General features: G+C 39.9%; 1 protein-coding gene across 5 annotated transcripts; it reads right to left on the reverse strand.

The window, feature by feature from the left end:
* Positions 1-551: 551 nt before the first annotated feature.
* On the reverse strand, positions 552-14,594 carry LOC116037055 (complement C1q-like protein 2). 5 transcript variants are annotated; one of them, XM_031280814.2, is made up of 9 exons: positions 14,301-14,584; positions 14,169-14,208; positions 13,892-13,975; positions 12,354-12,382; positions 5,220-5,253; positions 4,947-5,030; positions 1,381-1,464; positions 1,081-1,209; positions 552-990 (listed from the first exon to the last, which is right to left on the reverse strand). In XM_031280814.2, the coding sequence occupies exons 1-9, from the start codon at positions 14,382-14,384 to the stop codon at positions 710-712; spliced, it is 849 nt and encodes a 282-aa protein (XP_031136674.1). In that variant the 5' UTR covers positions 14,385-14,584; the 3' UTR covers positions 552-709. The 5 variants fall into 5 exon arrangements, with proteins under 5 accessions (XP_031136674.1, XP_031136671.1, XP_031136677.1 ...); XM_031280811.2 differs by lacking the exons at positions 12,354-12,382; positions 13,892-13,975; positions 14,169-14,208; positions 14,301-14,584 and adding an exon at positions 5,527-5,815 and having other exon boundaries at positions 5,220-5,303; XM_031280818.2 differs by lacking the exons at positions 552-990; positions 1,081-1,209; positions 1,381-1,464; positions 4,947-5,030; positions 5,220-5,253 and adding exons at positions 11,503-11,941; positions 12,032-12,160 and having other exon boundaries at positions 12,299-12,382; positions 14,301-14,594.
* Between the last annotated feature and the right edge of the window lie 1,415 nt (positions 14,595-16,009).

The following is a 16,009-nucleotide window of genomic DNA, read 5'->3' on the forward strand; positions in this document are numbered from 1 at the left end:
AATGTGTTGGACAGTCCATGTACTAAAATCATATCATATATCTCATATCAAGATCATATCATTAATCATATATTAAAAGTGGACATGTATTTATCTTTTCAATCTATTTATTTTATTTTATTATTACTGTCTACTTTCTTGTATTTTTCCCCCTTTCTTTTTCTTTTCATTAGAATGCACTACTGTAGATGGAGAAGCACCTTTCACTTACTGGGAAAATACTGTACATATGTTACGCATAGTGGAAAGTAACTAAATACATTTACTCAGGTAGGAAAAGTGTTGTTTGAATTAAGGTTGCCCCACTTTCTTCCGTCTGTGACATTGCACCAATGATGACATTTTAGTTACCAACATAGATTTCTTCTTTCATTTACCAGCCCTCATCACAGCTTGGGTTAATATGGCTCATGTAGAGTATCAATAAAAACCCACTCAGGCTTTACAGCAAAGTCCAGATTTGAATGTAAAAGGTTTCAATATGTGAACATCAGTGCAGTTCAGGTAAAGTTTCTATATGAAGACCTACACTCAATGATAACAAACACAACTTCAATGAGTCTTTGATTTATTTGAATGTTGTTTTCATTGGATGACACAAGAGGGAAGTCAGATTCACATTTGTTGATGCAGTAAAGTGTAGCCAATAACAACAGTGTTTGTAACAAATCAATCACACAGCAGCCTAAACAACATCCTCACAACATCCTCACAGTGGGAAGAGAAGGGAGCCACTGAAGGTGCTGTGGTTATCTACATCGTCATAGACAGAATAGGTTGATGGGAGAACCAGGTGAATTGTATCTCCTGCTATCAGCTCCAAGACAACCGACTTAGTGAAATACTTATAAAGTTTATCTTCCTTCCACTCCACATTAAACATGATCTTCTGGTTGTTCTTGAACACAAATACACCCATAAGACCTGTGTGATTACCACACACAGTGAACTGGAGATAGTAGACCCCTTTGACTGGTGCTGTGAAGAAACCTACAGAGTAAGAGTATAAAATGAAAAACAGTAACTGATTTATGTAGATGTACATGACCACACATGTTCATGTGACCTGCAGTACATTACCTGTAGCTGGATTGTAAGCATTGCCAATGTTGGTGAAGACCTTGCTGTATTTCAGTGTGGTGTCTGTGTTGTGTGGTCCAACATATCCTGTATCAGTCAGAGCTGTGTAAAAGGCCACCTTTGGTTTCTCTGTCAACACACAAAAAAATATCAACGTATGTCATTAAACTTCACCTGGACTAAAAATGTAATGTGTGTGTGTGTGTGTGTGTGTGTGTGTGTGTGTGTGTGTGTGTGTGTGTATGTGTGTGTGTGTGTGTGTGTGTGTGTGTGTTGTGGATAAAAAGTTACAATCATCACCCGCATTTTCTCTCTCCAGCTGTTCAATTCTTGACTTGCTAACGAGAAGTTCAGTCTCAGTGCTGCTCAGTCTGGTCTGCAAGTCTGGAGTTAATGCAAAGACAGGGAATTTCAGAGCAGAGCAGACTGTTAACATGCACAACAAACAGTGGTGGAAGAAGTATTCAGATCCTTTACTTAAGAAAAAGTACTACTACCACACTGTAAAAATACTCTGTTACAAGTAAAGTCCTGCATTGAAAATGTTACTTAAGTAAAAGTATGCAAGTACCACCAGGCAATGTACCTAAAGTATTAAAAGTACTTAATGTAGAAAAATCCTTACATTTTAGAAACTGTAAATGATCAAAATAGTTCTGTCAGTCAACTAAGTGTTTAATCCGATAATCATTTAAGACGGACTTGTAGACCGATATATTGTTGGGTAGTTTAATTTAAAATAAAACATCATATTTTATGTGTTTTTTCTGCAAACATCTTAATTTGTAAAGTAACAATATTTCCCTCTGAAATGTAGTGAAGTAGAAGTAGAAAGTGGCATGAAAAGAAAAGACTCAAGAACAGTACAAGTACCTCAAATTTGTGCTTAAGTAGAGTACTTGAGTAAATGTACTTAGTTACATTCCACCACTGACAACAAATGATATACAGTGTCTTGATGACAGACATTCATGGTTTCCAGGATGAATTGCAATCACTTTTGTAATCTCTTAACTTTTCATCTAGTGCCACCATCAGGTCAAAATTTGACCTGCTATTAAAGGAGACATAATGCTCACGTTCAGGTTCATATTTGTCTTTTAGATTTCTATTAAAATCCTTTGGTATTACTGGAGACTAATGGAGAAAATATTTTTTGAAATTGGTCCGGTATTGAGCGAGAGCCCTGTAGCCTGCTCCCACGAAATGGGCAGCAATGTATTCCTATGGGGCAATTGACCCTTCGCTAAGCCACACCCGAAAACCACCACAGGCCAATCGTGGCTTAGCAACCGTAACTAGGCGCGGGAGGTCTGTCAAGCTTTCGAGCGAGGGAAACATGCCGAAACGTTGTTACATTCAAGGGGGTAAGCTTCTCCTCACAACGCGTACCTCCTATGGCGCCATTTTAATGCTACAAAGCGATCACCCCCCGTTAGCATTCCATTGACTGCCATTCATTTTGGCGCCACTTTGACAGCGAATAACTTTACATCTGAAGCGTTTAAAGACTCTATTTGTCCATTGTTTATTTCTAAAGAAACATGACAATGTATAAAAGGCTCCATTACATTTTTGTAAAAATAGGCTAATGATTGTGTCATAACCACGGGACTTACTGTCGCATAGTAGAGGAATTACTATATAGTACAGGAGAAGCTCACAGGCAGTTTCGACTCACATCAGCTGTTTAAGTGTAATTACTAATGTTAGCTAGCATTTTAGTTAGCAATAATTAGCCTGTGCCTATGTTATCTCCTTACATATACCTACGCTCTCCGTCTCTGCAAGATTCGGAATGATTGAGATTTCTCTTGGCACAGCTACCAGAAGACGTACAACTTTCAGACAGGTTGCTCACGTCACATTTACGTCATGCAGTGTGGGAGCCCCATTCACAACTAAATGTCGACAGGATTAACAAAAACACCTACGTTTGCTCCATGGTAAGAACACGCTAATGTTAGCTAGCTAGCCAACTCAGCACAGCATTGCTTGGAAATAATAATGACTGTTCTTTGTTCATAATGCATATATTTGAACGTAAAATAAGATGATTAAAGGCAAGACGGAGGCTCACTGACATACTTTAAAATATATTTCAGCATTTTGTTAATCGCTAAAAATATAAGCAGGAGAATGTTATCATTGCAAAGTGGTCAGGCTAATGTCTTGTGTTTATTCCACAAGATTTATGGATAAACTGTTTGATTTATAATTATTAGATTATTTTCAAATTTCACTTACCCTGCTGTGCATGAACATAGCTGTTCCTCAATTTCTGTGTTTACCATTTGAATGGTCAGCGTATGAGGCGGCTGCTGCTCGTGCTGGGACCTATAGGCTTTAGCTTCAATTTTGATGAAATTATTCTCTAATCGGTTGCATATTATGTCGTGGATATATCCCTCAAATGCATACTGCAGTCCCTCTTGTCTTGCTCTCTCAGATATTTCACCTGTTCGCCAAAAATTACAAATTATCTCCTTGGGAATGTCTGACACCGGTGCATACATACTGTAATAGACGTGCCAGGCACGAAAGCTTGTCAGGCGTAGCAACAGTAACTAAGGAGGGCGGGGCTTAGCGAAGGGTCAATTACGCACCATCAATGTACTTCCACTTAAAGGGCTTGTTATGGCCACAGACAGGCTCAGATTATGTCTGACAACTTCTATGGAAAGGACTGTACAGAAAAATAAGACGTTTACGTTTACCATTTACCCTTTGCTTGATCCTGTCTGTTTGTTACTGTGGCTAACAAGTCTCACTCAAACAGTAGTCTCATACTGAAATATTGCGAGAGGTGACTTGTTGCCGTAACACAGCGTAGTGTGAAAGTTGGAGAGAAGATTGCCGGGAAGAGTTTGTTGTGTTGGAGTTAATGAGGCGCCTTTGCCCCATAGGATTATATTGCAGACTGTTTTGTGGCTGCAGGCTACGGGGCTCTCGTTCTAAACTGGACCCTTTTCAAAAATTGTTATCCCGATTAGTCAACTTGGCACAAAAACATGAGAAAACAGGGTCCGTGTTGAAAAATACCAAAGGTTCCCTTTAATGTTTTAAAAAACACATTGTTTTTCTTATACTGTCTATCTAAATATAACTGTATTGCAAAGGTAGATCTCAAGCCGTGGGTGGAGATACTCAGATGGAGGAGGGCGGTATATTCTAATAAGCCTGCATGTGACATAGGATGGGGAGACAAATCTGAATGGCTTTTGAATCCAATGTTATCTGAGGCAGACCACAAAAAACTGACTGGGTTGTCTTATTTCTCAGTTTGTGGCCTTGTAGGCACCCTAATGTATGTGCACAAGGACTAAAAAGTGAGTCTTCATAATATGTCCCATGTAATCATAGCATAGTGTGGTATATTGACAGTCTATAACTTTTTATAAACTTTGTCCTAAAGGTTTGTTATAAGGGAGTCCTATGAACTTTACTCTACATTTACTGAGAACATCTGGAAATTGTTAACATGAGTAGAGGTCCCCCCAAGACAGAAGAGACCTTTTTTGGAGTTGTGCCAGATAACAGGCATTGATTGGTCATTCTTCTGTTCCAAGCATATACTCACACATATCACGTCCTATGTTAATGTATGCATGGAATATATACGTTGTTCACACAAAGAAAAGGCAGAGCGACAAATTTTGAGGTTTGGGTTGGTCGTTCTCCAAGCTCTCTGCAGGAGTTTGTAAAATTGATGCTGCATCTTTGCTTGTAATAAACCTTTTTATAATCAAGAACAGTGTCGGCGGATTCCTCTTCATACAGCATCACAGCATTACTATTTAAGGCACCACAATAGAAAACAACAAACCATGAAACGTATTAAACCATCATGTATGTCAGTGAAATACCTGCATTCTTTTTTTCTAGGTCACTTGTTTTGCTCTCGGTGGCAGTCAGTCTAGTTTCCAAAGATCTCAGTTCTGTGGCTTGGACTGAAAAACAGAGGACGTTTGATTTGTTTGTGAAAGGTTAAATTAATTTCTTCAACAGTTTAACTAACAATGAGCTCTTTTATTTTTTAATACATGTAAATTAATAATTGTATCCATAATCTATAGATATTTAAAGATTTATTCTGGAACTCACAATAAGTGCATCAGTGCACTGACACACTTTATCACCTGCATTTTCTCTCTCCAGCTGGTCAATCCTGGATTTGCTAACAAGAAGTTCCCTCTCAGTGCTGCTCAGTCTGGTTTGCAAGTCTTGAGTTAATGCAAAGACAGGGAATTTCAGAGCAGAGCAAACTGTTAACATGCACAACAAATTATATACAGCATCTTGAGCCTCATCTTATCTGTTGAAGTAATACTAAAAATGTACTAGAAAGTACTGTAAATGTCGCTGACAAGATTACACAATTCAACCCAGTCTAACACTTAAAGGACATTATCAACACTCAACTCAGGAAATGTAACCAGTCTTTACCAGAATTCTCTCTCTGCAGCAGCTCCACGTACACCTTGAGCTCCACCACCATGTCTCTCAGCGCTCTCACCTCTACCCAGATGTCAGGGGTGGTTTGCTTTGTGGTCAACTCGATCGATTCCTCACCTGCATCTCTTGGAGCTGTCTCCTGAAACTCGTTGATCTCACCCACCTCGCCGAGGCCTCCCCCCTCCCCCCTCCCCCCTGACCCACACAGACCCAGCAGCAACAACAGCAAACCAAGAACAACCCTCATTGTCCAGTTACACATCTTCACCAAGGTACAGTGGTAGAGTTGGCCTGTCTTATATGTCCTGTCCAAACTTCAGCTGGCTGAACGAATGGGAAAAACAACAAGTGTTTTTGTTTGATAGTTTGATTCAAGGCCTCAGATGATTTAGTATGAGCTCTGTGCTGGTGAGAAAATACAAGCTGCTACAGGCTGGTGGAACACTTTTACTATGATACTGTCTCATGCAGTCACAGCTGTGCATACACTGTGTTCATTAATACACACACAGACGATAGTTACGTTATTGTAAGTCCAGAATCTATGAGTATAGGCATAGCCACCTAAGAGCTGTTGCTATTGGGTTTATTGAACACTTCACCAATCTACACTTGTATACTTCAATTAAAAATGTATAATGTAAAAACATACTGTAGCCTATATTGTATAAATAATGTATGAAAAATATATTAAATAAACGAAACAGGTAAGAAGAAAATAAACTTTGTCAAATAAACTTTTCAATGAAAAAATAAAGTTTAGTGCACTTAGCAGCATTTATTAAACTTCTGAGAATACGAATCTGCTTCACAGAAAGTGACATTATTAATCTCAACACTATTTCCTCCTAACTCCTGTTGAATCACATAAGACTAGGGCTATCTAAAGTCAGTTTTTGTTCACCTTGTTTGTTAGATCATTGTTCATTTGTTGAAGTGTTTTATCTGTGTTTTGGGGACCCTACTGTTAGATGTCCTGTTGACCTCATTAGGATCTTATCTGAGCAGATTTCTGTCATTCAAACAACTCTTAGTTGTAATTTAAAACTCGTCCAGCCAATTTAATCAAATTAAGGGTTTTATTCATGCTCGAGTCCATAGATGCAGTTAATGGATACAGGCACGGAGAACTGAAGGCTCTGTTAGCAACGATTAGCTCCGTTAACGGTTAGCTCCATTAGCGGTTAGCTCCAGTTAGCTCCGTTATAGGAGTGGATGAGACTGCCACGGACAGGGGTAACAACCAGACTCTGATAAATGACATTCGGGGAGCTTCCACAGCGGTGTGGCCGCGGTGTTTTGTACGGTTTTATTAGTACAGTTAATCCCAAGGCAAGAACACCAGCAATATGCTACTACTATCGGTAGCGTCTGAGCCTGACTGCGTGAGACACACGGCGCAAGAATTCACGAGGGGAGGGGCTGGAGGCAGCTGGTCTGTGTGCGATGTAAAAAATGTCGCCTATTCATGTTTTTAACACTAGGCTGCCCGCAGATGCGCCTGCCTATTAATCGGCTTGATATACTGGGATATTGGCCGATGCCGATTATGTAAAAAAAATGCCAAAAATCAACCTCTAGTTTATCCCTTCGCGCATGCGCAGTCGTGAAGATTTCTTTCGCGCCCTTTCGCTCAGCAAGGGCCTCTATTACGTCCGCAGATACTGTATATTACAGGTGAGGAACCGTAGCTCTGCTCCCAACATCAGCATTTTTCTTCAGCCAATGTTAGTGAAGCAAGTGGCCCAAATCTTAGGGGGCAATGCGTATACTCATAGAATCTGGAGTTACAATAACGTAACTATCATTCTATTTCGTATAGGCTTCACCCCCTAACCGGCAATTTCCACTGGATGCGGAACGTCTGCGGAACGGCTGCATGCTCCACCGTCCGTCAATACCCACTAGGTCCGGATTTGTTGCGGCGCAGCTGCGGCCATGACTGACAGCTGTAGTCACGAGGACCCACAATATCTCGCGAATTCACGTAGAATAGAACCACAAAACCAACAACAGTTTGTTTCCATCCAGAGGAGTAGAGAGGAAACAACTCTGTGTTGTGTTTTCAAGGTGTAGTGCAGGGAAATATGATCCGCCGTGAGCATGGTGTATTTTACTTTGAAATTTAACCGGATTTTTATTTTGTTTATTGGCACTATCTGCCGTGTGTGAATTGCTGCGGAGCTCTCCGGCAAAAATAGAAGCTCTGCGTATCTGCTCCGGAGGGCTGCGGACTGCCAGAGCTGGGACAGAGTAGGGACGCAGACGTTCTGCAGTCAGTGGAAATACACACATTGACTTTAATGGAAACCTAATGACTCTGTCGACATTCTGGAGACGTTCTGGAGACGTTCCGCAGACGTTCCGCATCCAGTGGAAATTGCCGGTAAGAGCTGTTGCTATTGAGATAAGGGCGATGTAGTGATGTAGTCAATGCCACCTGCGACACACGGTGCACAAGCAGAACATAGACTAATTCCTCTTCTTATTTGCACTGACATGTCAATGTATCAAATAATATTTTATTCTGATAAAAAAAACTTGTCATGATTATGAATTGGCCTAATACTGATTGTAAGGCCCATGTCATGATTGTGAGAGTGCTTTAATAATGATAAAATTGATATGATTAATAACTGCAGAACACCCGCATTCCTCACAGCCACCGAGTGCAGGAGGGATGGAGACAGCAAAAAAACACACATCCAACAATGTATCATTTGCCGTTGAGTGAGGATAGGACCGAGAGAGGTCGCCGCCGTGTATGGCGGGAGAGGCCACCGAGTCAAGGCCCTCTACATCCCGTTGGTACAGCCATAGCTCGCTCCCACTGTCTACATAGTGAGAGAGCGGTGGAGCTCCGCACGCAGCGGCGGGCCAGTTTGTGCTTGTGTGGGCAACGACTGTCTCGTTGTCAGCGCGATGCTCAATGGGAACAAAAGCTGCTTGGTTGAGGAGAAACTGCTCTTTAGATGGAGGGGAGTAGCCCTTAAAAGGGCCGTTGTTTTTCCGCTCTCAACCGGGATGAGACAAACGTTACCCGCGCACCGTCATTGCCACTGTCGCCACTGCTTGTGGGTCGGCTAGGGGGGTGGGTTGGACCAGGTGGGGGCCACCCGCATAGTCTTCCGGGCCTGTGGAGCCTGCTGGGAAGATGGAGCAGGCTGCCGCTGCGGGGGAGGAGGCCAGGCAGCCTTGGGATGATGCAGCCGCAGCAGAGGCTGTGGGGCATCTCCTTTTGGGGCGGTTGTCGTGATGCCGGCATTGTGGCGGGGACGCAACTCTCCAGGAACCGAGCCTCCGTAACTTCTCCACTTCCTCGGCTGTTTGGTGCAAGTGAGACGTGGCTGTCTGAAGGCGGGGCCCAAATAGCCCATCGGGGGCTATGGGGCCGTCCAGGAGCTCACGTCTGACCTTTGACTCTGTAGCGCGTAGCGGGAAACTGGAGCCTTTAGCTTTAGCAATCGGATTATCTCTCAATATGTATATTTTAATTAATATTCAAATGCTGATTCGGATTTCTAAGAATGATCTATTATTAAAATGAGAAAATTAGAAGATTGTGGGGCCTTGATGGGGTGTAATGTAACCTACTGCATTTTACTGACACATTAAGAGGCAAGAATGATTAAATTATTAATTAAAATTATTATCTATGAAACATGAAACTTGTAATATTAATATATATATATATATATATATATATATATATATATATATATATATATATATATATATATATATATATATATATATATACACTCACCTAAAGGATTATTAGGAACACCTGTTAAATTTCACATTAATGAAATTATCTAATCAACCAATCACATGGCAGCTGCTTCAATGCATTTAGGGGTGTTGTCCAGGTCTAGACAATCTCCTGAACTCCAAACTGAATGTCAGAATGGGAAAGAAAGGTGATCTAGGCAACTTTGAGCGTGGCATGGTTGTTGGTGCCAGACGGGCTGGTCTGAGTATTTCACAATCTGCTCAGTTACTGGGATTTTCACGCACAACCATTTCTAGGGTTTACAAAGAATGGTCTGAAAAAGGAAAAACTTCCAGTATGCTGCAGTACCAAGGGGCGAAAATGCCTGCTTGATGCTAGAGGTCAGAGGAGAATGGGCCGAGTGATTCAAGCTGCTAGAAGATCAACTTTGACTCAAATAAGCACTCGTTACAACTGAGGTATGCAGCAAAGCATTTGTGAAGACACAACACGCACAACCTTGAGGCGGATGGGCTACACCAGCAGAAGACCCCACCAGGTACCACTCATCTCCATTAAAAAGAGGAAAATGAGGCTACAATTTGCACGAACGCACCAAAATTGGACAGTTGAAGACTGGAAAAATGTTGCCTGGTCTGATGAGTCTCGATTTCTGTTGAGACATTCAGATGGTAGAGTCAGAATTTGGCTGTCATGCATTCGTCATGCCTTGTTACCACTGGGCAGGCTGCTGGTGGTGGTGGTGGTGTAATGGTGTGGGGGATCCCTTTTGCCTTCAGAACTGCCTTAATTCTTTGTGTCATTGATTCAACAAGGTGCTGGAAGCATTCTTTAGAAATGTTGGCCAATATTGATAGGATAGGGTCAAACACGGTATTAGTATGGTGTTCCTAATAATCCTTTAGGTGAGTGTGTATGTATATATATATATATATATATAATAGCAATGTAAATATTGATACAACTTTGAGGTGCATGTGAAATTGTAACATTTTTGTCACTTCAATGTAAACTTAAGACATGTTCTAGGGCAGTGGTTACAAAGTGGGGTCCGGGGACCCCGAGGGGTGCTTAAGGGGTCACCAGCAAAAAGGGGAATAGTTTATTATTAATAAAATTCCATCCTTAATTAACGCAATGACAGAATGTGACTATTTTGGTCATTGATTTCATACACTTTCTATAATAAAACATCTAAAAGCAAAAATCTTTTGTGGTCATTTGTACCCATTTAGGGGTCTTTGACATGAAAAAGTTTGGGAACCACTGCCCTAGGGTACAATATAGTTTCGGTTGAAAATCATTTCTTAACACTGGACTCTTAGTCTAGAAAATCCCATTCTAAAACAAATATATATTATATATAAAAAAAATATTCTTTTTACAATGACAAACCTCAAAAAAACATGTATAGTGATGTTATTTAAGGATTTATAGCACAAATAAATAAGGTCAAAGATGCAAATTGAAGCACTTCAGCAATGCGTTGATGAAAAAAAGAACACTTCCACTTGGACATTTGACAAAATACCATTTACACAAGACCAAGGTTAGCCTTACTCATGAAGGGCAATAATGAACCAATTATTCGTCACTGTTCAGTCTATCATAATGTCAGTCTAACAGATCGGTCTGAATAAACTAACATGCAGAATTTCTGGCTGTATGTTTGGTATCCAGCCCGTCCCTTTTTTGAGGATGTAATGAGGAGTGTACTGGAATAAAAGTTTACTCAGTTAACCCACCTCTAGATTTGTAAAATGCAGTGTACACTGTTGTCAAAAATCTTTACAATGTAAATTACTCCAAGACTATTTATTCACTATTGATTTTATTTTATTATTATTTTCCCCCTTTCTTTTTCTTTCATTAGAACGCACTACTGTAGATGGAGAGGCATCTTTCACTTACTGGGAAAATACTGTACATATGTTACGCATAGTGAAAAGTAACTAAATTCAAGTGTTGTTTGAATTAAGGTTGCCCCACTTTCTTCCGTCTGTGACATTGCACCAATGATGACATTTTAGTTACCAACATAGATTTCTTCTTTCATTTACCAGCCCTCATCACAGCTTGGGTTAATATGGCTCATGTAGAGTATCAATAAAAACCCACTCAGGCTTTACAGCAAAGTCCAGATTTGAATGTAAAAGGTTTCAATATGTGAACATCAGTGCAGTTCAGGTAAAGTTTCTATATGAAGACCTACACTCAATGATAACAAACACAACTTCAATGAGTCTTTGATTTATTTGAATGTTGTTTTCATTGGATGACACAAGAGGGAAGTCAGATTCACATTTGTTGATGCAGTAAAGTGTAGCCAATAACAACAGTGTTTGTAACAAATCAATCACACAGCAGCCTAAACAACATCCTCACAACATCCTCACAGTGGGAAGAGAAGGGAGCCACTGAAGGTGCTGTGGTTATCTACATCGTCATAGACAGAATAGGTTGATGGGAGAACCAGGTGAATTGTATCTCCTGCTGTCAGCTCCAAGACAACCGACTTAGTGAAATACTTATAAAGTCTAACTTCCTCCCACTCTAAATTAAACATGATCTTCTGGTTGTTCTTGTACACGTATACACCCACAACAGCTTTGTTGTTACCACACACAGTGAACTGGAGATAGTAGACCCCTTTGACTGGTGCTGTGAAGAAACCTACAGAGTAAGAGTATAAAATGAAAAACAGTAACTGATTTATGTAGATGTACATGACCACACATGTTCATGTGACCTGCAGTACATTACCTGTAGCTGGATTGTAAGCATTGCCAATGTTGGTGAAGACCTTGCTGTATTTCAGTGTGGTGTCTGTGTTGTGTGGTCCAACATATCCTGTATCAGTCAGAGCTGTGTAAAAGGCCACCTTTGGTTTCTCTGTCAACACACAAAAAAATATCAACGTATGTCATTAAACTTCACCTGGACTAAAAATGTAATTGTGTGTGTGTGTGTGTGTGTGTGTGTGTGTGTGTGTGTGTGTGTGTGTTGTGGATAAGAAGTTACAATCATCACCCGCATTTTCTCTCTCCAGCTGTTCAATTCTTGACTTGCTAACGAGAAGTTCAGTCTCAGTGCTGCTCAGTCTGGTCTGCAAGTCTGGAGTTAATGCAAAGACAGGGAATTTCAGAGCAGAGCAGACTGTTAACATGCACAACAAACAGTGTTGGAAGAAGTATTCAGATCCTTTACTTAAGAAAAAGTACTACTACCACACTGTAAAAATACTACTAAATAAAACATCATATTTTATAAACTACATGTGTTTTGTGTGCAAAAATCTTAATTTGTAAAGTAACTAGTAACTAAAGCTGTCAGATTAATGTAGTGGAGTAAAAAGTAAAATATTTCCCTCGGAAATGTAGTGGAGTAGAAGTAGAAAGTGACATGAAAAGAAAAGACTCAAGAACAGTACAAGTACCTCAAATTTGTACTTAAGTAGAGTACTTGAGTAAATGTACTTAGTTACATTCCACCACTGACAACAAATGATATACAGTGTCTTGATGACAGACATGCATGGTCTCCAGGATGAATTGCAATCACTTTTGTAATCTCTTAACTTTTCATCTAGTGCCACCATCAGGTCAAAATTTGACCTGCTATTAAAGGAGACATAATGCTCATGTTCAGGTTCATACTTGTATTTTAGATTTATACTAAAATCCTTTGGTATTACTGGAGACTAATGGAGACAACAATTTTTTGAAATTGGTCCGGTATTGAGCGGGAGCCCTGTAGCCTGCTGCCACAAAATGGGCTGCAATGTATTCCTATGGCGCAATTACGCACCATCAATGTACTTCCACTAAAAGGGCTTGTTATGGCCACGGACAGGCTCAGATTGTTATCATAAGTGTCTGACAACTTTTATGGAAAGGACTGTACAGAAAAATAAGACGTTTTTCCTTTACCTTTTGCTTGATCCTGTCTGTTTGTTACTGTGGCTAACAAGTTTCACTCAAACAGTAGTCTCATACTGACATCTCGCGAGAGGTGACTTGTTGCCGTAACACAGCGTAGTGTGAGAGTTGGAGAGAAGATTGCTGGGAAGAGTTTGTTGTGTTGGAGTTAATGAGGTGCCTTTGCCCCATAGGATTATATTGCAGACTGTTTTGTGGCTGCAGGCTACGGGGCTCTCGTTCTAAACTGGACCCTTTTCAAAAATTGTTATCCCGATTAGTCAATTAGGCATAAAAACATGAGAAAACAGGGTTCATGTTGAAAAATACCAAAGGCTCCCTTTAATGTTTTAAAAAAACACATTGTTTTTCTTATACTATCTATCTAAATATAACTGTATTGCAAAGGTAGATCTCAAGCCGTGGGTGGAGATACTCAGATGGAGGAGGGCGGTATATTCTAATAAGCCTGCATGTGACATAGGATGGGGAGACAAATCTGAATGGCTTTTGAATCCAATGTTATCTGAGGCAGACCACAAAAAACTGACTGGGTTGTTTTATTTCTCAGTTTGTGGCCTTGTAGGCACCCTAATGTATGTGCACAAGGACTAAAAAGTGAGTCTTCATGATATGTCCCATGTAATAGCATAGAAAATAACAAACCATGAAACGTATTAAACCATCATGTTTGTCAGTGAAATACCTGCATTCTCTTTTTCTAGGTCACTTGTTTTGCTCTCGGTGGCAGTCAGTCTAGTTTCCAAAGATCTCAGTTCTGTGGCTTGGACTGAAAAACAGAGGACGTTTGATTTGTTTGTGAAAGGTTAAATTCATTTCTTCAACAGTTTAACTAACACAATGAGCTCTTTTGTATTTTTCAATAAATGCAAATGAATTATCTTATCCATAATCTATAGATATTTAAAGATTTATTCTGGAACTTACAATAAGTGCATCAGTGCACTGACACACTTTATCACCTGCATCTTCTCTCTCCAGCTGGTCAATCCTGGACTTGAGCTAATTGTTAACATGCACAACAAATTATATACAGCATCTTGAGTCTCATCATCTCTTGGCGCTGTCTCCTGAAACTGGCTGATCTCACCCACCTCGCCAAGGCCTCTCTCCTCCCCCTGAGTCCCTGATCCACACAGACCCAGCAGCAACAACAGCAAACCAAGAACAACCCTCATTGTCGAGTTACACGTCTTCACCAAGGTACAGTGGTAGAGTTGGCCTGTCTTATATAGTCTCCAAACTTCAGCTGGATGAACGAATGGGAAAAACAACAAGTGTTTTTGTTTGATAGTTTGATTCAAGGCCTCAGATGATTTAGTATGAGCTCTGTGCTGGTGAGAAAATACAAGCTGCTACAGGCTGGTGGAACACTTTTACTATGATACCGTCTCATGCAGTGTTAGGGTTACACACACAGCTGTGCATACACTGTGTTCATTAATACACACACAATATGGACGATATGTACGATATGGACAAATGGACGATATAAGCTCCTTCAGACCGATGAAGTATTGGGTCAAAGGTCAGGGTCAGATTATCATACATTCACTCTTAGTAGATATAAGGTACAAACCCTCCTGAAGCATTTTGATGGCTTTTGAAGGTTTTGTTTAGATTGCTGATTATACAGTATTTTATAGTATTTTGGTTACGTTTTAGTTTACTTTAGATACACTGTTATAGATTGGACTTCACTTTGATATCAAATTAATTTCTGGTTATTAATAACATGAAACAATAAAACATGAAAAAGTACTTTTTAGAGGCACTATAGACCAACACTAGAAGTTCTTGTGGCTGTGGTTTATTTGACATAAACTCTTATAAGTGTTGACCACATTTTTTTCCATATGTTTATTTGGATGCAGATCCAAATGCAGGTGAAATAACAAATGTAAAGGATTGTGCTGTGTTGATGGAGGTTTAGCTCTCCTGTTGCTTTTTGGTGTTTTATTTAACTACATAAGGTATGTTCACTATTTATGTAAACAGATTGTTAGTTCGACTAAAAGTTGATGATTGAATGAAATCTCCAATATTGACTCAAAATGAGAAATCCATATTTGTTCAAGCCCATGCCCTCTCACTGAAGTGAAGATGTCTATACAAACAATTTGTTGCAGTGCCAAACATCTATCACTGGAGGGTGGTATTTCCCTGTTAAGGAAGAGGATAAGGGCCACGTGTGAAAAAATGTATTGAGTTCTGAGTTTAAAGTCAGCATTCTGAGATGAAAGTCAGAATTCTGACTTTTCTCTTAGAATTCTGGCTTTATGTGGCTCTAAACCTCTTCTGTACCCTGCTGTATGAAATGCATCAGCTGCAGTATATTATTTTTACATTACGGTTTTTTGCTTGAGTAAGATTTTAAAATGCAAGAATTTAACTTGTAATGAAGTATTTTTACATGAATGTAATGGTATTTTTACTTAAAGTGACTATATGTAACTTTGGAATGTTTCTGGAACTGTGTAATTTTTCATCTAATGATCATAGATGACCTGTAACAGGAAACGAGACTTACAGTGAAAATAACGCTATTTTTATATAGTTTTCTGTCAGATAGACAGCGCTGCAGAGCACAGTTAACTGACGGGTCACAGATTTCGGCATAACATCGGAAAAGCCTGTGTTAGTGAGTATCCAGCCAGGTAAAGGGTACCTGGAGATTTTTTTATATAGGCCTAATTGTATTTTAGAATATATCTGCTGTAGTTATGGCTGATACTGGGGCAGAAAAGAAGGAAACTAAACGAAGAACAACTAAACGCTAAAAGGGAAAGTGAAAGACAACGGG

Source organism: Sander lucioperca, chromosome 13 (assembly GCF_008315115.2).
Source record: "Sander lucioperca isolate FBNREF2018 chromosome 13, SLUC_FBN_1.2, whole genome shotgun sequence".
Lineage (NCBI taxonomy): Eukaryota > Metazoa > Chordata > Actinopteri > Perciformes > Percidae > Sander > Sander lucioperca.

Coding starts and splice junctions, on each gene's coding strand:
- LOC116037055 (XM_031280811.2), bottom strand. CDS start 5,797: ATGTGTAACTGGACAATGAGGGTTGTTCTTGGTTTGCTGTTGTTGCTG. Junction 1,210..1,380: donor GCTGGAGAGAGAAAATGCGG/GTGATGATTGTA, acceptor GTGTGTTGACAG/AGAAACCAAAGGTGGCCTTT. Junction 991..1,080: donor TGCTTACAATCCAGCTACAG/GTAATGTACTGC, acceptor CTTACTCTGTAG/GTTTCTTCACAGCACCAGTC.